Here is a 25484-nt window from a genome sequence, read left to right on the forward strand (position 1 = left end):
TTACAATACACACCCAGAATATGGCTTCAGACTTTGTAACAGCGATTTGGGACTCTTTTAGAAACCGAGGAAAACTGATACCAGTTTGCAACACAAGTACTGAGGCATCATGTATGAAAGCAGTAAAAGAATGGGCCTTAAACAGAGACAAAATCCAGGCTTCACACAGAGAAAACTTCCTTCCAGATTCTGCAGGACTCTTGCTCAAGGATGGACAGTAGCAGAGCCATGCTCAATGAGAACCTGATTTTGCCTTTGGGAATTGAAGTAGCATGTGTCTCAGGGCAAAATGATACCCACACGTGTTCTATCCTTAGTGAAAGCTCTGTGCACCCAAAGGAAAAATCTGACCCAGTATGTCAGTTATGATTTTTCAGTCTTACCTCTAAGTCTTTTTTCTTTTTACATTTACATTTAAGCCAGTGCCTCTTTTTAATGTATATATAAACAAGGCAGATTGCATACAGAAAAGGAATAAAGGTATTGCTGAAGTATTATTGTTAGGTATTTATTGTTGCAGGTATTTATTGTTGAAATAAAATAAGGAAAGTCCTACAAACAAACCAAAATTCTATGTGTAAGATAACTTCTATCTATCTGCAGTCTTCCTAGTTGTCTTCTATAGTGTGTTCTGTTCTTTTCCTTTTGTCAGGTACAAAGCATCCAGAGAAAGGGCTGTGTTCTTTACAGCACTGAAAACACTGCTGCTGCTATACATTTATATCAAAATGTTAGAAATCTGTGGGTGAAGGTTCTCAACATATGTTTTGTTTGTCAATGGGTTCTGCATATCAAGATAATTTTATAAAGTTGTTTATTTTACATGTCATTAACATGTTTATTTTACATGTTAATGTAACACGTTTATTTTACATGTCTTACACATTTTTCTGCTGATACAATGTGACTTCTCATCTGTTGCACTTACTACAATGTACACATTTACAGTCCAACACAAGTGCCATGTTGAGACAGGCATGCTAACTTCAACAGGAAGGCATTCACTTGTCTAAGACCTCATGCAGAACAACTTACCCTGTTGATTTACCCTGTTTCTCAGAATACAATGCCCACTTTCCCATGTCCAGTCCACCAGTCAGATCAGCCCAGGCATTACTTTATTACACTATACTGCTTAATATTTTTCCTACTGCATTGTAAGGAAAAGCAAAGCATCAAAACCAAGTAGAAAGAACTGAAGCAATATTTATTAATATGCATGGTTCTTAGAGACATGTTACTTGTTGGCAGTCTGGTTTTGAAAAAATATATGTAGTGTGACTCTTATTTATACAAAGTCCTATATTATCTTGTCAAAGTAAAGATGAAGCATAAAACGGTAGTTAATATGAAGTGACTTTGTACTGGAAGCCTCTCACAGCAAAGCTTCATAACAGGAGGGAATTCAGGTAATTATCTCGGAAAGTGTATTTTCAATTACATGTATATCATTGAAAATTTACTTTACTTGCTTCTTGCTGAAGTTCCCATTCCAAATGCACTTCTTGTCTCAGCTAAAACAATTACTTTAAACCTTATGAGATAAATACTGCATATTGTGCATGCTCACAAGCATGACATTATTCATCACACCAAAATTAATATCCCCATAAACAAATGCGTTACCCTAATTCTAAGAAAATAAGATGCCTTCTCAAAGCCATAGGCAAATGATAAGCAGTGTCCAGCACTTGCTTTCAGCTTACCCATTCAGAAGGAGATGTTTACATCACTGAAAAGCAGAATGCACTGGCAAAATAAGAATTGGAAGTAAGATCAGGTGGATGCTATTTTATTTTCTTCCATGCTCTATTACAAATGAACTTAAAATATACCAAACAATGGGATGTTGCAATATTTTAAGAACTTGAACTTTTCCAATTTAAGTCAATAGAAGAAAAATCCCCTTAACGTGAAATAGGTAGGTTCAGACCTACCTAAATGACTAGAGGCTTGTCATGGTTTAAACTCAGACACTCAGCTCACTACTCCCCCCCTTCCTCCCTCAGCTTCCAGAGGGATGGGGAGGAGAATCGAAAGAATGTAACTCCCACAGGTTGAGATAAGAACAGCCCAGTAACAAAGGTATAACATAAAACCACTACTGCTACCATCAATAATAATAATGAAAAGGGAAATAACAAGGAGAGAGAATACAACCACTCACCACCGATACTGCCAACCGATACCCAGCCCGCCCGAGCAGTGATATAGCCCTTCCGGGTAACTGTCCCCAGTTTATATACTGGGCATGATGTGCTGTGGTATGGAATACCTCTTTGGCTAGTTTGGGTCAGGTGTCCTGTCTCTGCTTCCTCCTGGCTTCCCCTCCTCCTTGGCAGAGCATGAGACTCACAAAGTCCTTGGTCAGAGTAAACATTACTGAGCAACAACTAAAAACATCGGTGTTATCAGTGCTGTTCCCAGTCCAAAAGTCAAAACCACAGCACTGCACCAGCTACTAAGAAGGAGAAAACTGACTGCTACTGCTGAAGCCAGGACAAGGCTTCTGACAGAGGGTACTTGGATAGGAAGGCTGCCACATACCTGAGACAACACAGAAAATGCAGAAGGAAGCAAAGAGATGTCAGGATACAAAACTGTGGCTAGCCAAAGATGTGCAGAAGGGCTTCTTCTTGAAGAACATGAACTAGTACAGCATCTGGCAGCAGTATAGACTAATATCTGGAATACATCTATTTTGAAAGATGTCTGCTACCAGTTCTCTCAAATTTGGGCAATGAATTTTAAGATTCAGAACGTACACTACAGTTAGGCTCAAGAGGGGCAGAAGTGATCTGTATGAAGCATATAGTCTTCTTCCTATGCATTTTACAAACATTCTTTGAATATTGCAGAATAACCAGCATTTTATAATAAAGGAGGGTCAAATAGCAATCAAAAAGCCTGAAACCAGGGGAGGGAATGAAGGAGGTATTCATCACATTAGAGCTAGGAGGACCTGGCAGATAAAAAGAATCAGAGAAGTATTCTACAGGGCTTTGTTTTCCCATTAAACTCCAACAGAAGGCAAGCTGTTTGCAGGGAGGTTGAAAGATGAGGCATTCTAGGAAGTGTTTCAAATTCAACCTACTAAACAGTGGACGTGCAGCCAGAACCACTCCTTGGGCCAGCAACTCAACATAGCCAATAGATCTCTCTCTGCAAACTGGAGCAAACAGGAAATCATGAAAGGTTTTTTCTACATGAACTGCACTCATTCAAAGAAAGGAAGCACAATAGTAGTCTTCAAATAAAGTAGAAAATGGCATTCTTAAGATTAAAATAAGGAAACCAAATTTTCCTTTATACACATAAATATTAAAAAGACCCTTCTGCAGGGTTTTAAAGTAAAGGAGAAGGAGGAATTGCTGTTTTGCCATTTGAGTCAGTGACAAAAGGTTACACTGAAATTACAAGCTTGAATATAGATTCTGTAGGCAGAGGGTCAGATCATCAACACAGCTAAAATACTGTAGCCCTGTGGATATTTATCCCAGAAAGGATTTATCCCCAGGAATCCTATACTAGTCATGCAGACTATCGCAGTTTGTAAATGTGACATAATCACCATATTATTCCACAAACCTACAGTCTAAAAAAACATCTGCAAAATCAGAAGAAGAGGATCCTAGACAAGCAATCTAATGAGCTAGAAGAAAACAAGTTAGTCAAGATAAAGGGAGCTTACTAGAAGGTAGCAGCTCTGGTGTAAGCTCTTCATTTTAGCTGTATAAATCCTTATTTTCTCCATAGTTAACTAATTTTTGTGTAGTTTTTCCAGGCAACTTGTCTGATAGGTGTGTGAAAACACCTCTGTTCTCTCAAGTATTTGATGACACAATATGAACATTACTTTTTCTAGACACAGAGCAAATATGTGCCCTTCAGTTTCCTCACAAGGTTTTGATTAACGCAGTACAGGCTTCTGGGCATAGGATCCACACTACAGGTCCTATCTTGCTTCAAACTAATATTATTTCAAACATGTCAATGCTTTCTTATAAAGAAATTCCTTTCTCTCCTAAAAACTAAGTAGGTCCTACCTCAGTGGGAGGTAATCTCTACTCTTTTTTTGTTGAGGATGAGCCAAGTGCATAGCTAAGAACGTAATCAGCATGGGGCCAGAAGCATAATAAGCAAAAACAAAAATAAATTGAAAATAAGTTTTTGGGATTCCTGAAATATGGGAGGAACCATCAGAACCAGCCACCATGATTCAAAGCAAGGAACACTGTGGGAGCCTGCTGACTAGTTAGAAGTTCCAGACATCAAATCCAGAGAAGGGTTTAAGAGTGGGGTAAAGGACATCTTGTTGTAGATATCTCCCTCTGCATTTCTTTTAACATCCTTCTGAACAACAGGAGGTCAGAATGCTGTGTTTTTTTCTCCCTGGCACTCTAAACATTCATTTGTTGGGCCTTCTACCACCATCTCACTTTCAATCACCTGGAACCGACAGATATTTTTCCCCACTGTTCCATCACCAAAAGAAGGAATCATCCCTTTAGCATGGCTCAACCTGGATGCTTTATCCCCACATAGAGTTTTTTGAAAATGTATGAATTCAGCTATTCCAGCCAGAAGTGACTACAGAGCTAAGAATCATCATGATGCTTCATCAATGGAAATACTTGGAAATACATGATTTCACAGATTTTGGTATCAGTAATGACAGAACTCCAAGTGGTTTAGTAGCTTCTGGTCTCTTTAGAGACTGTCAAGAAATCAATGTTCTTCATAATTCACACCAGCGCTGGAGACAGCCCCTCTCTTCGCCAACACTGAGGAACCTTTTTCAGTAGTTCTGTTGCTGCCTGCAAATGTCTCTCCTTTTTGAGTGCAAAAGGCCCTGCTGGTCCTTCACAGACTTGATGCCTCAGCTCCAGGAACCACTTTTCCTGTGATTCTGGAGGTGCAACATTTTTATAGTCTAAGGGACTTGATTCTCCTGTCTGGAGCCTTAGCCAGACATTAGACATACAATCTGGTGGCAAGTACCCGCCTAGCCTCAAGGCAGCAGTGGTTCCTGGATGTTGGCAGGACCCAATGCCTACTGAGGCAGGCAGGGTTTCCCAAGTGATAAAACGAAGAACAGATAGACTGTTTCTTTTGTCAGTTCTTCCTCTGATACACTGAGGCAGCCAAAAAGTAATCCAAACCTCACATGAACATGCTTAGCTATCATGGTGATCAGCTGGATGTAGAAGTCTAAATAAAAGCATACATTAAAGTAAGGATGCTGTCTGAAGTTTTGAAATACGGAGGAGAGCATGACTTCTCTTACAGAAGATCCTAGTAAACTTGTGAGTGACCATATCAGGAATTCACAGACAAGCATGCATACATTACTGTAGTGAGTATACCTAATTTTGAGGTGGGGAAGAACACCCCTTACATTCATGTTTTGTTACTGTTTGGATCTGGGTGAATTGTAAAAAAGCCTCTGTAAAAGTCACTTTTTAAAGCATGCAATAAATTTCAGAAACTTGAAAGGGCCATCTGGCCTAATATACCTGCCATCTTAGACACTTATCTCACTCCTACTTTCCTGCTCTTCCTCCTGCCCTTCTTTAAACTTTCGTCCCCTTTTACTTTTCAGAAATAAATCTCAGGGCATCTTCAGCATACTTACAGTCTTTGTTTTAATATCACTTCTCACTAATGCCATTAGTTGACTTGCTATCATTTGCAATCACATCTAAATCTTTATTTCATTCTTAGCTGAAGAAACAGAAATTTCTGGCCAAGCAGTTCAAAAGCTGTTTCAACCATCATGTATGTTTAGTGCTGAGCAGCTCCATAACGCTACTGAAATGTCATAGGGTATCATAAGCTGGTTCTGAATTTTAAGTGGGTATTTACTTCCACCAGCAACAAACAGTGTTTTATTATATATTAACTGTATTATGGTTCATTTCTTCTGTGCCATTATGAGTATGAATGCTGCCTTACTCACAGTATTTAAAAAGGCAGCTTGATTTTAAGAAAAGCCTCAGTGCTTTGGTTGCAGCAGATCACCAATGTTATTTCCAAATGGGATGCTGAGGGAGCACCTCAGAATTCCCACTCTGAGTGCATGCTCTGGCTGTAGCTTCCCACATGCTGGCAAGACATGGTGTACTCCCTTCGTTTTTGCACAAAAGAAAAGCCCTGATCAGGTCAGAACATCTTCAACAATCAAATGCAACTTTTTGGGCAATATTTTTTTGGTATTTATTGGAAATACTGTTGCAAAAAAGATCTTTGAGTCCCAAGACATTGGGAAGTGTTTCGCTGAAATTACTTCTTATTTTGAAATAGATTTATTTCCTAAAAAACAAAAATTATCAAAACTATACTGAGGATTATTTGGAGCTGCTATTGACATTCTGAAATTTTCTGGTGGAACTGGAAACACATTTTTAGAATGTTCATTCCTCGGTTTCTCTCTCTTACACAGTAAATAAACACAAGTAACAGTATCGTCGTTGATGGTCTACACCTGTACTCCTCGTCCTTCTATTCCTCCATTATTTACTTCTATCCTCAGAACTACATAAAACAGAGAACCTGTATACTTCAGCTTTATGCATATATGCTCTTTTTCTCTCATATACAGTCTCATTATTTTCTTTAGTAATACACTAAGCAACCTATATATTAACCGTCTGGAAGATTACCTAATTCGTACTACCAAATTCCCTGAACTTAATAACTTATGGAAATAAGTGCATTTCTTGCATCTTAGAAACCTTGCATGCCCTTTCATGTACATCAGATCCTAAAAGCTGTAACAATCTGTGGACAAATATAGAGTGAAATAGATTAGTAGGTTTATGGCATAAAGCACAATCAGTCACTAACCCCATTAACTCAGTTCTCAGGGTCTACAATCATAACAATCATTTCTACTTTACAATTCATAATCCTCAGTCTGAAATTTAATTTAATGAGAAAATCTCCATGTGTGTGATAATAATTTAATTTGCCTTACCATAGTTGTTTCTTGAATTGACCCAAAGCTGTTAATGAAGATGTTGACTGCAACATCGACTGGAATTCCTGAAAAAAAAAAAAAAGAAAGAAAGAAAAATAGAAAAAGATTTCTGGTGCACAGTCCAGTAAAGGTACGTTATCTTTCACTTAAAGCTCCTTTATACTGATATCACAATGTGAAATGTTTTTTTTTATAGGGTCATACAACTTTATCTTTTCAAGTTAGTATATACACAGTTTTCAAAAGCTATGGTATAATTTGTTTCCATCGAAAGCCAATAGAAATCACAGAAACTCTTCTCAACCTAGTGATAAGAAAACAGAAAAAAAAAACTTAGTCCAGAGTGCTAAACTTAAAGCGTATCACAGATCATAAATCTGAGTAATTTTCAAATTCCATGATTTTCTGTTACTACAGAATGCACAATCCACTATTATTTTTGCACACACGATAATGGATAGAGGCAATTCCCATTTCTAGCAGCAGACACTTATAACTGTCAAGATCAATCATCCCAAATTACCTGTTTATGATTTACGATGAGACGTTTACCTATATGGTAAGAGGTTACTTCTTTGTGCAAGTGAAATACATAACTATGAAGTATGAATACAGAGAAAGAAAAATTGTTTTGTTCAGCCTTCACAGCTATCTAGCCTTAGTGCAAGAGAGCTGGAAAGTTGCTCCATTTTACAATGGTTACCAATTAGCCAAGAAAAAGTTCCAGAAGCCAGCAGCTGTGAAGATACTAAAATGGCCTGGATTTTTTCCTCTTTTCCACAGCCAGGATTCCTGTAGTTGAAGAGGGATGGTGTGACAGCTGCTATATCTGCCCTCCATCACCCTGAGGGAACTGACTGGCAGTCATTTAATCTGGTGTTAACAGAGAGTTATCATGAAGCAAGGAGAAGTGGCCTGATGGTTGTGAGAACTAACTATGGCCCACTAGTTTTATTTAGCACCTATATATTGAGTGTCAGTATGTGCACTAGATGCATGTATCTGATCTCATTTACACTATTACAAATACTTAATTCAGTGGGTTTCTTCCTAATTTCAGCAACAAAAGAGATATAAGAATATATGAAGAATATTTTGACAGGGTAAGCAAAACAATACAAAGTAATATGTGCCTCATCTAATAGTTTGCTTGCCTGCATAAAATATTTTGGTGCACATTTAATACATAAATTCAACCTCGTTCTCTTGGGTCGCCAGAAGAGCATTAAGATAAAATTTCATTTTTTTCAGGTAAACCAGGTGTTGGGTTTTTTTTCTTTTAAATCAGACTAGTTATGTGTGATGTTTTTGATTATGAAATAAACATAATACTTTGTTTATTGCCTGATGCATGTAACAGAGCACCCACCACATCACTGGTAGCCAAGAGTGTATTATTATCTCTTCAAGATTTGAATAGGAAGTACCCACCAAGAAAATCAGTCATGTGTGGGGAACGTTTTAACACGAGCAAACCACTTGTCAGAAAATGTTCTTTTCCTTCCACTTCCCTGGAGTTAATGTTGAATGTCCTTCCTTTTCCTTCTGTCTTGATTCTTAAAGACTGCCAGCAGGGTTATCAAAAATACAAGGAAATTTGCAGCATGCTTTGCAATTACAAGCTGATCATGCTGAAGAATAGGTAAAGGCTGGATGTTTATTCTTTGTGACAAGGCTCTGTGCTGAAAACATAAATGATTCTACAGAGAATTAGAAATAAGACACTTGCTGGGAAGTGAGTCTAATACATTTAGAAAAGTTAGTTAAATACAACATCTGAAAACGGTCTCTTCAGAAGCCCAGTAAAAATTATGGATTACCAAATACTCCATACTATTAATACACGTTAAAATATCTCTTAATGCACACACAATTCAATGGAAGTTCTAAACCAAAAGGACTGATTTATGTAAACTGCAGTGTCTGTAATGTAAGAAAATGGCCTATGTCTTTTTCCAGCTGTAGGAGTTATTAGAGGCTTTGCAAGGAAGATGTAGTCCAATCTTCTCTGCATATGTAAGGAAATTAAATTTTCCTACACAGAAGATTCCTACAAGATCTGACTACCACAGAGATGTTTTAAGGGCAAAGAATGCATTTAAATTCTTTGAAACCTACTTGAAACCCCAAAGTGTGTAACCTGTATTATAATATATCTTTAAAGGATTTAGTAACCATATAGGTTCCAAAGAGTGATACTGCTGATCCCCATTTTTATAAAGCCATCTTAAATAATGCTGATAGTGAATATTTTTAGTTTTAAAATACTGAAAACTTGAGATACTACAAAAGTCTAACTAAAATGTAGGGATAAAAAGACATTTAAAAAACTCATTCTATAGAACCTAATTCTAATTTCAAAAAGTCTTTTATAAAATAATAGTAATAGTATTAGTAATAATAAAGAATCACATGCTATTATGATCATGAAATCCTAACATATTACCTTTCAGCTCATAAGGGTAAATATCTTCTGCAGTTTCACACTACCTAGGGGTACTTCCATTAAAAAGAAAAAAACACACTACCAAACAAAATCTACCAAACAAACTGAAATTTAGGTTGTGAATATTAGCACTGTATAAATATTCTACGTGTGAAAAGAGCAAAAGTTAAATTCCAAAAATTAAAACAAAGGCTAAAATATCTGACTAACCTTTGAAATTAGGCCTTATCCTGGGATCATAACTGAGCAATAGCCTATTCAAGATATTGCTGGTAGAATTAGCAGGTACTCTTGCAAGGTCTTCAGCTGATTGCTGGCTGTAACAAAAAGTGCATTAATTACTATTAAGACAGAAACAACTGCGTGCTTAAACTTAAGTCATTTTAAAGTCATGCCATAAATGCCATTTCACCAGCAAAATATGTTCAGTATTTTCAGGTTCCACACTGTTCAGTCTTCTTTTTGCTGTGATGCTTCCGTAGTTTTCCAGAAACTAAAAAATATGTGAAAGCTTTCCTTTATACTCTTAACTGTAAACGTGGAAGTAAATAAAGCAGAATTCATTAATTGTTCCCTTCTTTTCTAATGTAAGTATCCAGAGGAACATGATTTCTTCATCAGTAGAAAGCAGCCACCTGAACTATTTTTAGTGACTGTCAGATTAGGGCCATAAGCAAACTGACAGCCACTTTGCGGGTGCCAAGCCACACAGAGGCTTTTGGCAGTCTCCTGCTCTCCCACGCCAGCACCAGCTATTCCACTGAGAGCTGGAGCCATTGCAGACTCTCATTGTCAAGTGCTAATGAAAGCTTTGTTACAGAAAAGAAGGCCTTGGACTCCTCTGGTTTGCAGGGGGAATTTAAACATCTCTATTTACCTTGCCGTTATGGCGTTGGGTGTTAAATTAAACCCATCACTGAAATTGAAAAGAACCTTTGACAGGTAAATGTAGCTACAAGAGCAAAACAAAATTGAGTGTAATGTAAAGCAATAAGGGTGCATCAGTCCCCACCCCATGTATTTAAGCACCTAGCAGGTGGATAATATCATGTAAATAAACTTGTATGCTGTCTGTAAAACCTCCTCAGTGATGTTTTCCAATTTTGATTCTTGTCTTGTAATCACTTTCCCATCCATTTTATGATTACTCTGCTGACTTTCTGTCATGTAAAAGTAAGACAAACACCCCACAGAGACTTGTCATATGCATCGACAACATCACCTCTAGCAAACAAATGCATGAGCATATTTTTAAAAATTATCCTGGTTTTGAAAGGATCATTTTAAAAATGATCCTTCCTAAATGTTTTCCATAATCACTATCAGCTGCTGTTGCCTCCTTCACCCTGCTTAATTACTTTTGTTTTCATTGTTCTTTCCCCTATCAATGTCTGCTTGACAGACCTACAAGTTATTCTTTATGATATCTTGGTTCACTGCTAAGTTTTCTTCTCATCCTTCAGTTTCCTTCACGTCCTCTTGGATTTCTGCATTATCTAAACATTCATTCAAGGCTTTTGGAGTTTAAAATGAAAGTTGTATGAATGTATCACATCTCCTGATTTTAAGATGTCCAATTTATATTCTATGGGATAAAGCTCTAGAAGGCAGGGAGGGAATGCTGATTGATATTCATGGATCAGCCACTCAAAGCTTGTGTTGTGTCATAACAAGAAGGAGATGGAGCAAGAAGTCCAGGAGGCTTCCACAGATGGATAAGGAGTTGCTGAGGAAACTTAGAAGGGTAAAAGAAGCTTGTAGAAGGTGGAAGCAAGGACAGGCAGCCTGGGAAGAATACAGGGCCATTGTCCATGAATCTAGGAATCAGTCTGGAAAGCTAAGACCCAGACAGAATTGAGTTTGGCCAGGGATGTCAAAGATAACAGGAAGGGCTTCTCTAGGCATGTTACAAACATGGATTATACAAAGTTCATGAAATAGCAATGATGGGAATCTGAACTACAAGGATAATATGGACACATAAATTAAATACAGATGCTTGTAAAATGCAATGAGGAAAAGAGGAAAAAAGTCTGAGAAATTAAATGAGTGAACATCAACATCAAAGAGAAAGCCAAACACAGCTGACAGGTTTATTTGTCTCTTCAAGTAAGAGGAATAAAGTGGTAGTTTTGCGAGATCTGAGTCGCACTGCAGAAGTATGTTAACACAAATATCTGTTCAGGCTGTTTGTTCAAAGGTCACCCATGAATTAGACAAAGGAGACTTACTGCACTGGGAAGACAGTGATGGGAAGAACGTGTGGCAGCACTGCTTTCTGGTAAAGAACTTCACAGTCATATCTCCTGCAAGTTGTTGGGTAGTGTTTTGAATTTATACAAGTATAAGGTGCACACATTTATCCTCATTTATATAAGAACGAAGTGAATTACAATAACATTGTTAGGAGCTGGGAGAAGAAGAGAGAGTCAGTAAATGCTGCTTTCTAAAGGTGACTTTGAATGAAGCAATTGGAATAGTTACTGGAAAAAAAAGCTCTGCTGGGTATCAGTTATATTTTTATTTTTACAGCATGCTGTCATTGAGCTACCACCATTGAATAGCACTCATGCGACTAAAACATCGTCACAAGGACTGGATTTCCTTCAGAGAACCTTGCTGATCAAAATGCCTAAATGCCAGCTGCAAATCAATAAATCATACGTGTTTCGGTGAGTTAAGAGGTTACGTCACTTTCAGAGTGACAGATGAGCAGAATGACTTAAAAAACCAATGAAAGTTGCTTGGGGAAACAGGCTAGGATTATGTATGCCACTAAGACATTTACCCAAAGCCACTACTACCCCGCTTAATTGACCATTCTGGAATGAATTAACAATAGGCAAAAGTGTAGACTACAGAAGAGAAAAATAATTTGAGCCAAGACCTCCCTTCCTAAGAAAAGAAGTACCTCAATTTGCTGAAGGCTGTCTGATTCCAGTATAACAACACTCACACCAACTGAGAAGTTACCAATTTCTCTTACTTAACCTACAATTTTCACATTTGTGAAAAGCTGACAACTAGCCTAAGATTTCCCTTAGATTTCCACCAGCTGCAGCATGTGTTGTAATTTTAATACACTTATTTCAACTTGTGTTAAATGTATGTGGAGCTGCTGGAAAGCATTAAGAAATGCAGATGCAGTAGCAATCCTCACAGTAATTGATGAGTCCTAAGCAAGATATGGTGAATGCCAGAGGGAATGGTAACAGAATTCTCACAGCGAATTTAAAAGCAAGTAATTAACAATTGTGTTAATTGCCTTTTTTTTTCTGGGAAAAAAATAAAAATAGAAACTAAAAGAAACCAAACAGTATTCTCAAAAAAATCATTTGAAGTGTCCTCACTTCTACAGTGTTCTCAAAAGCCAGGAAAAAAACAAAGTACAGTTAGCCTTTTGGCATGACATCTCTGTGTGATATGACTGGCCTCTCTCCAGTCTTTGGGAGGCTACTTCTGATATCACTGATCAATAAAAGAATTACTTCAAATTCTGTATTTCATAGGATATGCAGTAAGGTACCCATTTCCTCTTCTACTGCAGCTCTACACATTTTACCACTGACCTTGACATGATTTACATTTTCAGTTGATGACAATGGGTAATTATTTTTTAATTCACTAATCAAAATCCAGCAGTTCATATAAGCAGATATGCAAGGCAAAAGGAAGCATATATTACACTTGGTTTGAAATTTATACAGCTATGTTACATTTATGTTAAGCAAATGTTTCAGAAGACATTATATCTCTGCAGGTTATCATGACATTTATTCTCCTGGAGTTCACTGAAGTTACAAGGGATCCTTATCGCATGCAGGGCTAAAGAAGGATGTTGGCAATAAAGACTATATACAATATTCTACACAAATGAGAAGGAAAACCTTTGCTGTTCTATTAATTCACCTAGTGCTCTGATCCCTAGTCTTAGGATCACATTATGCTAAAGAATCTCTAACTTTATAAAAGAACATGAGTGTATTTATTACTTATGGCATGACAATCAGGAAAAAAACAGTCATGTCACAGGGATGTATTCACACACTGTAGTCCAGACAGTCAGGTAGTGTGCTTGTTCTATTGCTTGTGCTTGCTTAGAAAGCATAGCTTGGATAACCTTAGCATTAAGCTTTGCCTTTGCATTGTTCTAGATTATTATGTGACAGATAAAAATAAATAATCCTACTCACAGTTATCTCAGGAGACTTTTCAGATATATGATGCTGAAAACAACAGATTTTAGTACACTTTATATAATCTATGTAATGGAAACTGACATTTTAGTCATACAATACAGCAGCGTATGTATAAGAATGGTAAAAATAAGCTTTGGGAATCACAGTATCTGTTATCTCAGCATATATTGCAAGTATAATTTCCCTGATGTAAACTATAAGTGCTCTTATTCGCAGGCATTTGATTTTTAGCGTGCAATAAGTCAAAGCATAAAAGCAGGTTAACACAAAATGACAAGATACTATGTAATTCTCCTTAGTGATCTCTTTGATCTCTAGTATGCTTAATAACTGCATTTTCAAACCATACTGGGTGACACATCTATTACTGGGAAGAATACTTACAATGTTTCCAATGCAAAGTGGTATCAGAACTATGGAACTCTAAGCAACTGTTTATGTGTCTACAAATGCAGTTGACATCCGAACACCTAAAATTAGATATGTAACTCTGGTATCTAAATTTGGAGGTAATGCACTGTGGTGAACAAAAAGATTCCTTCATAGCAGAATTTGAGACAGAAACCCAGACTGGGCAACCCAAATTGTGAACCCTGAACTGTAGGGCTGAAATATCTTTCATCTCCTGCCATAGCTAGACCAGAGAGCATAGTAGTCTCCTGATGTGGGCATGTACGGAACCTTCCTGAAGGTGGGTGGTGTGAATAGCTCAGTAGTGTCACTACTTCAGTTTTTGTCTATCAGAAACCTGTAAGTCCAGCTTTGGTTTCACATTTAACATTGCCAGTGTTAGAAATCTTAGAAGTGTTTATATAGCAAACTGAAGTGCCTTGTTATTCCCTAAGCTTCAGAAAAGCAAGCTGATTCATCTGCCCACCACAGAGATGACAGCCCCTGAATCAGTAGAACCTGGTTAGTATGGTACTTCATCCACCCTGACTTGTACTGCTCACAGCAAGCTCACAGCAGTGGTTCCACTTATTAAAATTAGCTCTGCCCCTGGTTTAGGCACCTCTGCATCCTACCGAAGTCACCACGTAAGTGACCCTTGTGCATAATGGGTGGCCTGCTGTGTCTCAATATCACACACAGACACAAAACACAATCAGCATCCAGATATTTAAGCAGAACCATGAACATTAAAAAAATTATTTATTTATCCACATCAGTTCCTTGTCCCAGTCTTTTTTTCCTACTGCAATGTAAGTACTAAGACAGTGCATGGATCTTTGTAAAATCTAACGACCTGTATGGTGGTATAAGTGGAGATGCAAGTGGAAAGTTTAAGTGGAGATACATTTTATATAATTTGTCTTTCAAAGATTCATTTGGGGAGCTTAGACTTAAGATTTTCCTTGGGTTTAGGTTTAGGGGGTTTAATAAATCCTGCAGCTCTAACTTGGTTTTTAGTGTGGAAGTCTGTAACTCTTCCAGAAGACTGCAGTGTCTCATCGCTTCAGTGTTCAGAATCGAGTAAAAGCTGTTCACTGAGACAGTGAATTACTGAACAAGAACCAGGCTACCACACTTAACTACTGTTTTACAAGAAAACTTCAGGTTTGCTTATACACTGTTATCTTTTACTCCCTATCACATTCAGCCACTCTGAAAACAAATTCCCGAACCCCCTCGAATCTGGCCCTATCTGTCTGGGATCATGGCTTTCCATGAGAGTTACATAATACAGAGTAATTAAACCATTGACCAACTGCTGCTACCATGGGGCAAAAGAATTTTTATAGGAACCAGACATGGGGTCTGCAATGTACTTCAGAACCACTGTGAGATGAAATTGCCTCCACAACCAAATTCAAGGTTTTCTGCCAACTTCATTCCGTCTTCTCCAACAAATTGTAGCAGCCCTCTCATCGCACTTACAAATTAAAATGTCCACAGACTATCAGCAGTGTCTTCTATGACATGGGAATGAAGACAGAGATGATTCCACTTTCCCAACATTTACATTTTGGGGATGATCACATATTACAGATAGAGAGGCCATGTATACCCAAATGCTTGATAAAATTTAAAAGCACTTGTTTATGGGAAGGTGGAGAGGATTCTCTTTGAACTTCTACTTTAGTCTTTATGGGAAGAAGGTGGCAGAAGCTGAAAGTTAACCAAGATAAATTTTAGGACAGACTTTCAAACAACTTTGTTTTTTCTCCAGTTCCACTGTCTTTTCTTGTTATTTTTTAAAAGAAGCTGTTTATTGAATGTTGGCATTTGTGACCTTTCTATACCTCTGCCCTGGCAGATGGCACAAGCCATGTTTTCTGGAGGGCTTAGAGGGCCATTTCACAGCTTCTGAAGTAGCTGATACGCTTCACTGAATACAAGCCAAAATATGATTTTGAATACCAGCTTGACAGGTAAAAAAGTATCTATAGCTATCATACAATATTTAGTTAATCATCTACATGGATATAAATCTCCGCGTGGACAAACGCTCAAAGATGAGAACGGACAAGAAGAGACACTATTTTAAAAGCAGAGTCTTGGTAACCAGACAAAAGAATGAGATTTAGTGATACAGGTTATCCTGCTTGACATTGTTGTAGTATTAGAGATACTCTGGGATCTTCAGAAATTAACACTGCGCAAGTGGACAGCTGAGTCATAGTCAAACTACAATTAATAGGGATAGTTGCAATTATGAGCACAGTCATAACTGATTTTGTTAGCTGTTGTTCAAATCTCTTACATCTCTATGTCTTCTATAACACTGTCATAACCAAACTTCCCTTTCCTTATAATTTAATTTGCCTAGAGAACTTGCAAGTATTTTTTTAGTAGAGACCTTCTGGGCTACTAAGGATTTTGGGGATAACATCATAAAATAACTGAAGTATTTACTATGATGTAACAAAAGGAAAAATGTTTACCAGCAGTGCTCTTGGAAACATTCACAGCTAAATGTCCAAGATTTTTACCAGAAACAGGTATTATGAGGAATTATGAGAAGTTAATAAGAAGTAACAGTGGGTGGGTAGTCTATGATCAAGTGACTAAATCCATTTGTCATATGGAAATCATCTGTATTCAGCATAGTGAATTTCAAAACAAGCTTTGTAAACAGAAGACTGCAATCCACAAAATTATTTTCTTGAAGAGGTAGACCTGTTTTCTTTATATTTTCCATGGAGACAAGAGAAGTGTTACACTAAAGCTTTATATTTTATTGCACTAACCATCTGTGGAAGACAGCTTCTCAGATTTACACTGCAGAACTCCCTATTATGAGATTTTAGGCCTAATATATCAATCTCTCTGTTAATCAACGAACATTCAGGACTCAGACATAATTATGTTTCATTTGGAAAGCCTGAGGTAAGAAGGAAAATGATCTGAATGTAGGATATGAAATCTTGCATCTGTTCTGAGAAAGCATTAAATCAAAGTACGAACCAAGTGCTTAAGCATCAACTTCGTGAAACCCCTCAATAATAAGCTGAGAAAAACAGTTTCAGAAATCAATGAAGCTATGATGGGCAATCAAGCCAAAATCACACAATGCACTGAGAAGTACAGTGTTATGAATAATCACAAGAGGTTTTGCTCCAAGATACCAAATAGAATTTCTCTAATTGAAGGAAGCAAATATCTATTTATGAGACAATAATGAACTTTTTATGGGGTTTCTAATCAGCTTGTTTTCAGCTTATTCTAATAGTATTTAATTCACGCCAGAGGGGAACATTTGGTGAAAGGCTTGTATTATGGAGTGCCATAAAGGAAAGTTCAAGTATGCTCGGTTTTCATACAAACAAATTTATTCTAAAGTCCCAAACCAGTCTTATAACCCTTCATTTCTTAGCATCAAACTAAAGAACTCAGGCAGTAACATCAGATTCAGTAAAAATCTTTCCTGGGAAGTTACTTGCATACATTTGTATTTCATTATAAAGCTTGTAAAGAGAATATTTTTCCTTATATAATTACTAGTGTGTTTTTTTGGGCTCTTGAGAAGGTAAAATTTAGCTCATCATAAGTTTTAAGGAAACAGAAGGCAATAATTTGTTACAATTAAGCTTTAAATTTTATTGCACCAATAACCAAATCAGATTAAAGGCAGATTAAGATTTTAACTTCTAATTATATGTTTTCATTAGGAAGTTGTACCATTCAATTTTATAAATAATGCAAAATCCTATTTATTGTTTTTAAAAATATACAATGCATTCTTCTAAAAGATTTCTTTCATAATTTGCTAGTAAATTTTTCATTCAACCACTTCCTTTGAGACCATTTTTTCTCAACCCCCATGGTGTCACTTCATTCCCAATCCACTGCATTGTGTTTTGGTTTGTTTCTGAGGAAAGAGTCCTTCCTACTTTTTTCCACAGGAAAAAATACATATTAAGAGCAGGCAGCCTATTGTATAATGCAGAGTGCCACCAAGTCAAGAAGTTTTGTGGAAGACTGTTAAAAATATGCTGATGGTTGAAAGTTTGCCATTGGTAGCCTGAGTCAAGAGGGCATTAGTTTCTCTGCAAGAGAGAACTGATTTTCATTGCTCATTCACATGAGACGTCTTCTAGATGCCAGCCACAAAAATAGCAGTCCCACAATCCTGCTATTACAAATGGTTGTCTCTCAAGCTGTGAACTTTAGCCAAGTAAGATACAGACAACCTTTCCATTATTCAGAAAATCCAACAGGGCTTATTGCTATGACAATTAATTCCAGCTAGCAATCCTTCACAAGTGATACATCAGGCGAATACGGGATTCCACTAATATTTTCACAGAAAGCTTCAACTGGTTGGTATGTAAAAGTATCATATCAGAAATTAGAGCATTTATTCAATGCTTTTCAAGTTTTTTGGTGACAAATGACATCATGTTTAATGGTTGTAATGTCAACTGGTGTCCAAAAGCATAAGGTACCTTAAGAGGTGCTTAAGAGAAAAATAAAAATTAAATCCAACCCTTTATCAATAAAAATGACATTAATTTTTTAAATTCTAATTAAGACCAGGTCAAGCAGACCATGTAAGACCTGGACTCAGTTCCCAGCTGTGTAAATCACTTTCTGAGGACTTCTGTGCTGACACCTGTCCTGGGAACTCTTGACATTTCTCTCCTAGCTACAAATCCTCATGGTAGCTCAGATCAAAAGCTAATTCAGAGCTCAACTTAACTAGTCAAAAGGGACAGAATGGGTAGGGGTCATTGTCATTATCACATTTGTATCTTAATGTACTCAAATCCAAAGATGGATCTCATTTTTAGGTTTGATATAAAAAAATGAAGCAAAATACTCACTGTTACTAGAAACTTTCTAAAAATGTTGGGTTAGAAATAAATATCACTGGCAATATTTAAAAAGAGCGAGAACTTAAAAAAGTATTATTCAGGCATTGCTTCCAGTCTATTCATGTTAAATAGCCAGTCTCATCTTTCACTCTTCTTCTTTTATGGTCAAAGAAGAAATGTGTTTTAAATTTGTCTAAACAAATTGTATCATTTCAGGCATAGCTCTATTCTACGCTTCTTGGCAACTTAGTATATTCCATCAATCTTTTCCTTGGATATTTACACCATAACACTATAAAGATCAGCAAGGCTGGCCAAGAAAATGACAAAGGCGGCACTCACAAATTGAACTTTTGCATTGTCCTATAGATCACAACCTAAGACGTGGTATGCATTAGAAAGATGGAGTATTTTTAACACCAAGTAATCATGGGTCTCCAGAATATGTTCTTGGTTCAGCTGGCCAATGACAGATTTTAATTTCTGCATTTTTACAGAGACATTGTTCCATAACAGCATGCTTTATAGCAACGATCAACCTTCCTTCATAAAAGTTACAGTGCTGTAAATCACTGATGGAAGATGCTGAAGTCCTTAGTTCTATTCAGTATGAATTAAGATCTGCAAGCCTTCTCTTACGGAACTAAGATAACCAGAAACTGCATTACGACAGTTTTGCATCTTCCTTGCTTTTCCCAGTACACCCGCAACACAATGCCAGGGAGCACAGCACTATGGAACCACACTACTATGACCCCATAAATAGCAAGACACTGGGTTGGATACTCCCCAAAGAAAGAAACTGTTTACTATGGCTTTGATATTTCCTTCTGTTAAAGCAGAGGACCTGCTGCAGCAGAAACACACTCACTGGGAGAACTTAACTACAATGCTGGTCAAACCCTCTTGCTTCCATCCCCACCCCAAGTGCCTTTCTTTCAGCAGAAAACATCACCTTCTACTTCAATTGCCAAGTAATTACCACTGTGAAAAAAATGGCAGGATCACCATCATACAAAAGCATAATAGAAACAAGGAACATACGATGGACATAGGTATTGCTTCTTTTTCCCCTTTCCTTTCTTTGAAGACTTCTCTTTGGAACAGACTTCTTCAACCCATAAGGAGAATGAGACGAAAAAGAAAACTGCTACTAAGAGCTTCATCTTGAAGATTAAGCTTCAGAGAAACCTTCAGTCTGTGGCAAAAGAGAAGGAAGAGGTTTATGTTAGTAGTGTTGGATATTTCAGATGGGATCACATACCCCCGAAAAGGAAGCAAATACACAAATGCTTTTGTTGTGTTTTGGTTTGGGTTTTATTTTTTTAGTTTGATCTTAGTTGCCTGGAGAGACACAGTCTGTTGAGGTGTACCTGTGATACGGAACCCACACTGGCAATTTTCTGACAGTCAAGCTTCCTAAAGTTGAGAGACTGACAGTGAGGAACAGGTTTAAAATGCAAGTTTGCTCCAGTTTGTTTAAGAAATAATCTGAAGGGGGCCTATAGGGATGCTGGGGAGGGACTGCTCATTAGGGACTGTAGTGATAGGACAAGGGGTAATGAGTTAAAACTTAAACAGAGGAAGTTTAGATTGGATATAAGGAGGAAATTCTTTACTGTTAGGGTGGTGAGGCACTGGAATGGGTTACCCAGGGAGGTTGTGAATGCGCCATCCCTGGGAGTGTTCAAGACCAGGCTGGACGAGGCCTTGGGTGACATGGTTTAGTGTGAGGTGTCTCTGCCCATGGCAGGGGGGGTTGGAACTTGATGATCTTGAGGTCCTTTCCAACTCTAACTATTCTATGATTCTATGATGTCCTTCAAAAGCTGTCTAACACTCCTCAGAAACTTGCAAACAGAATTCCTCACCAAAAATATCCTGTCTAACCTGCATTAAAGATGGTTAGTGATCATCTAACAAGGCAGGGAACTGCAAAGCCTCTATGATCTTGCACAGACAAAATAGCAATCATTTCAGTGCTGGCTATGAGAAAGGGTTGCAAATTTCATTTTACGTACAGAATTTAAACACAATTTACTACTTTGCACAAAGTGTTCTCGCTGCAGACCAACTTTGCAAGGGCCTTGCAAAGATGACTAAACAGAACCCCTGATACTGTGCTTTATTGCATTGTATTCAGTTCAATATTTTAACTTCTCACTGGCACAAAGCGCGTACCCCAGGGGCCAGGCACTGAATTTGTGCTGGGCCAGAGACAGCTCCACTGCTCCTGGTTGCAGACACACAATGCCTAGGCATTTCCCATTTGTTTCCCATCCTACAGGTAATTCCCAGGCATCTGCTTTGCCCAGCACAGACATCCCAGACTCCTCAGCTGCATTTCCCACTTTCATTTTAATTTTGTTTAATTCTTTCCAAGGAGCTGCCTCTCCCTCCTCCCCCCCCCCCCCCCCCACCTCCCGAGGGCACCGGGATGCTTCAGCGTCCCTGGGAGCCGCAGCCCCACACCCCCCCGGCAGGTAACGATCGCGGAGCTGCCCCCTCCGACCGCTACGCCTCGCCGGTTTCTTCTCCTCCCCAGCCCGGCTCCAGGCCTCCCACTGACCCCGGCACCACGGCAGGGAGCGGCCTCCGTGCTGCGGGCGCACCTTGGGAACAGCGGGCGGAGGACACGAGAGGGGCTCCCGAAGCGACTGGACGGGCCCGTTGCTCCCCTCAGGGCAGCAACCCCCTCTCCCCGCCGCCGTCCGTCACGGCCCCGCCGCCGCGGCACTGCCGGCGCTGGCCGAGGTGCTGACGGGGCCTCGGATGTGCCCGCCCGGTGGTAATGGGGCGGTCGGGCCGGCCCCTTACTCCTCCGCGGCCCCTTCCCCAGGGAAGACGGGCCCCGCACGCACCCGCAGCCCCGCCACCGCCACGGCCCAGCGCTCACCGACAGACGCTCAGCCGCGGCCTCCCCTTTTCCTCGCGATTAGGACCGATGGCGACCGGGGAACCGGCGGCGGGGCATGTCGCGGCCCGCGCGGAGCGAAAGCGTGGCTGCTCCGCTAGAGAACCGAACCCCTAGCTCCGGCGGTGCCCTCCGCGGCCAGTGAGCATGTGCGGTAGCCGCGGAGCTCTCCCAGTGAGCATGTCCCGGCAGCCCGCCCATAAACGGGAGCTGGGCGGGAGAGCGGTGGCGGGAGCGTCGGGGTGAGCACAGGGGCTGAGCACAAGGGGTCGGACTGGGTGCCGATGAGTACACACCTCCCTTCCCCTCCCCTCCCGTCGCCAGCGGTACCTGATGACCTCCTTCCTTACATCAGTTATTTGGCCTAAATATTGGACAGACAACATCCTACAGCAGAGTAGTCCTGTGCTAGCAAATGCCTACCCTGCCATTACAGTTCAAAGGCATCATCCCCATATGTTTCACATTTTTGTTAATGACCAAGTCACTGAAAGTCATGACCTTTCCAAGTGTTTATCTTCCAGACTTTATTTTGTGTCACTGTTAGTATACACTGCCAGAACTTTAGTCTGCAGTGTGATGAAAGAGCAGCATCACCTGAAGACCCCTTTATATTCTTCAGAATGGACCCAGTGATTGTAATACACCAACGTATGCTTCCTGTAACATCCTGTAATCCTCATCACGTTTCTTTGTGAAACTCTGTTTGGGGTTTCGACCATAATATAATGACAGATAAAAAGTGAGGAAAGCCACACTTTTAGCAAATGAGAAGGAAGTGGGCACAGGACCTGGTGCACATGCCGTAGCAGGTTGTAAGCAGTGTGTATATTCTGTAATACCCAAATGTTGAGTACCCCCATCTGTCCTCTGAGCAATGTTCCTGTTTTAGCTGAATTATAGACACGCACTGAAAATAATTCCATGCCCTTCAGAATTTGCTTCCATATGGTATACATATACTGCCATATACCTGCATACATGTGTACACATACGTGCATGCAGACACAAAAATCTATTGCCACGGGTCAGTTTAAGGCCACTGGTCTTTCACGACACAGTTTTCCAGCTCAAACACAGGAACTTGCAAATTAAACAAAGCAAAGTTGTTTCTTGAAACAGAAAGCAAAGCCCGGAGGCTTCCCATAACGCTGTCTCCCTGAAGGAAAAAAGGTAAGCTTACTCTTTTAAAAACTGTATGAAGATATCTCAGGAATAGAGAACAGGATGCTGTAGTTGTCCTAGAAGGACTGGCACAAACGTGTCTGAGAACACGTAGCCACTGATTGCCATTTCCATTTTTCTGCAGTTTTGTTGCGATACTGGTGATAAGGGCATGAAAAATAGACAGCAACATGCTTAAGAAATGTGGACAGGCGCGTCCCCTGTCTGTGTTAAGAAATCCTTAACGCAGCAGAACAGAACAAGCACCTGCAATGTGCCATGGTAGCAACAGCAGAGGAACAAATGACTGTCAGCACACCAGCAGCCTGAGCTACTGCAGCTGTCTTCATTCTGCTTCCTGCAGCCACCCAGCCTGGCTGCTTGGTGCCTTCTCCTGCACACAAAGTACCTACTTCCCTCCTTTGTGCTGTCTGCAAAGCCACCTGCATTTTCAAGTGCTCCCTGATGCAGCTCTGGTTGTAAACACCTAAGGATAAATGTGTATCTGTGGTAACTCAACAGGCCAGTGTATAAAATAGAAATGAATACCACACACCCCTCAGGTTCATATTAAATAAGAACATACAGCTAATATCTTTCTGTAATTAAAAAGTAAGATATATATGACAAAGACAAGAAAAGGGAGCTGCTTCGGTAAGATCTCTCTGTAGTATCTTTAGGTGTCTTTCACCTCACAAATACTGTTCAATAAATAGTTTGATAACACTTGATTTATTCTTCTTAAGTGCGCTTCAGTGGAATAGGTGTCAACTCTCAAGCCGGTGCTGGCAGTAAGGGGGGTTTGGGAAAAGTCCTCTTCAGACTTTCACCATGTAAAAGCTGGCCAAGGTCACAATCAGCTGTTTTCTTACCTTCAGCACCTTCTTGGCAGGCCAGCAGAGACAGAACAGCTGTGTTGCTCAAGCCACCCTGTCACTTTGCACTGCCAGAAGAGGCCAGAGTGCCACCATGCAGGACTTTGAAGGACAGCCCCCACACCATTCAGATGTGCAACTGTAGCACCAGCTGACCTAGCAGTGCCGTCCAAATGGGAAGGGATGGGGCAGAAAGCCTCCTATAAAAGCTTTGTACCAGAAAGCCATATGATAAGTTCTGGTTCTGCTGATTAATTTTGGTTGTATTTTGTATTTCAGAGATCCTACTGAATAGAAATAAGTAAATAAAATAGATTTTTTACTAGTAAGTGAATGTGTAAAGGTAGACACAGCTCGCTCTCAGCCCAAGTTGTATTTCAGACAACATGGGGGGGTCTTAAGCTATCTTTCCTCTGCTTTCAACTGCTGCTGTGCTCACCATTGGCAATATCTAACCATGTTCATTTGTTTGATTCTGGAATAATTCCCAGAAATTCCTGATCTTAGTTATTATATTGATCATTAGAAAATAGTTAAGTGAAGCATATGCAAAATATAACAAGACCTTTCCTAGTGATCAGCCCAGGGACATTAATCCTGTGTCTAGTTTACAGTAGCAGAACAAAGATATCTGGAGATCCACCTCTGCTGTTCAGTCACACAAGGGACACTTTGCAGCTGTATATGATAGAATTTCTTTGGGTTTATTGCTCTTTTTAGTCTATTTTCTTAAGGAATTGCTTTTGTGTAATAACATTCTGTATGTGTGAATGTTTCAAACAGCTTATTGAAAACTTGGTTATTTTGAAATGATTGATACCACATGTTAAAAGAAAGCAGCAGAGCGCTCACTCAGAGATACTGCATGTTTTGTAAAGAGAGCTGGCTGGGAGCACAGACTGAGCTAATGTTCCTGCAGAAGGAAGAACAGTGAGAGAGAAAGCAAGCAGACTGGCATGAGTGACTACTAGACAACAGAAAGACCACCTGTGAAAAAATAATTATAAATCCTTTAAATACAAATATATTTAATTCATAAAGCATCTGCTTTCCTAGGGGAGAAATTATGACCGAAACCCAGAACTTCTAATGTCAAATACCTGGCAAAACTTGATTAAAGCCTTTACTGAGCTTTTTTCAGGAAAATGAGAATGTATTTTTAAATTTCTATAGACACAAGACCCCATGCCTTAGCTTTAAGGGTAATTCAGTCCAAAAGCCAGGCAGCTACAAAACCCACATCGATTGGAAATCAGATTTCATTATTTTCAAAGCTTGCCAAAGTAGTTCTTATAAATTGAGTTGATTTAATTCACACAGTTGTAAAACACAATTTTAAATAGGAATTAATGATCTGCAACCTTTTTAAGTATAGATGTTTTTATTTTAACCACCTGTCACATCTTGATGGCTTTGGTGATCACCCAGAAGGGGTAGAGGTTTATAGGGCTCCTAAGACAGACTGATTTCTAAAGGATGCTGAAAGCTCTTTGCTATTCTTTGCTTTCCTACTATTGTAAAGAGGTATATATCCTCAGGTTGTTGTAGAATATAGGGACAAGATAGGTGTTTGGTATAAAATGTTTCTCCTTCTGTACCAGTGCCAGAACTGTGGAAGGTACCTGATTTTCTTCCTTCTGAAAAGACTA

General features: G+C 39.2%; 1 protein-coding gene across 2 annotated transcripts in view; it reads right to left on the bottom strand.

Annotated features, from left to right (window-relative positions):
* Positions 1-22001, bottom strand: part of GLRB (glycine receptor beta) — a 49483-nt gene extending 27482 nt beyond the window's left edge. The window contains exons 1-4 of one of the 2 annotated variants that reach the window (XM_061373575.1): positions 21779-22001; positions 19927-20080; positions 9636-9742; positions 6977-7044 (exon numbers count right to left, since the gene is read on the bottom strand). In XM_061373575.1, the coding sequence (XP_061229559.1) occupies positions 6977-7044; positions 9636-9742; positions 19927-20048 (297 nt within the window). In that variant the 5' untranslated portion in view covers positions 20049-20080; positions 21779-22001. The remainder of the gene's footprint in view (positions 1-6976; positions 7045-9635; positions 9743-19926; positions 20081-21778) is intronic. The other variant, XM_061373563.1, reaches the window with a different exon arrangement.
* Positions 22002-25484: the final 3483 nt, after the last annotated feature.

The sequence above is a fragment of the Neopsephotus bourkii genome, unplaced genomic scaffold (assembly GCF_033783945.1).
Source record: "Neopsephotus bourkii isolate Nb327-2 ecotype Australia unplaced genomic scaffold, CSIRO-AGI_Nbou_v1 NB_168, whole genome shotgun sequence".
Classification (NCBI taxonomy): Eukaryota; Metazoa; Chordata; class Aves; order Psittaciformes; family Psittacidae; genus Neopsephotus; species Neopsephotus bourkii.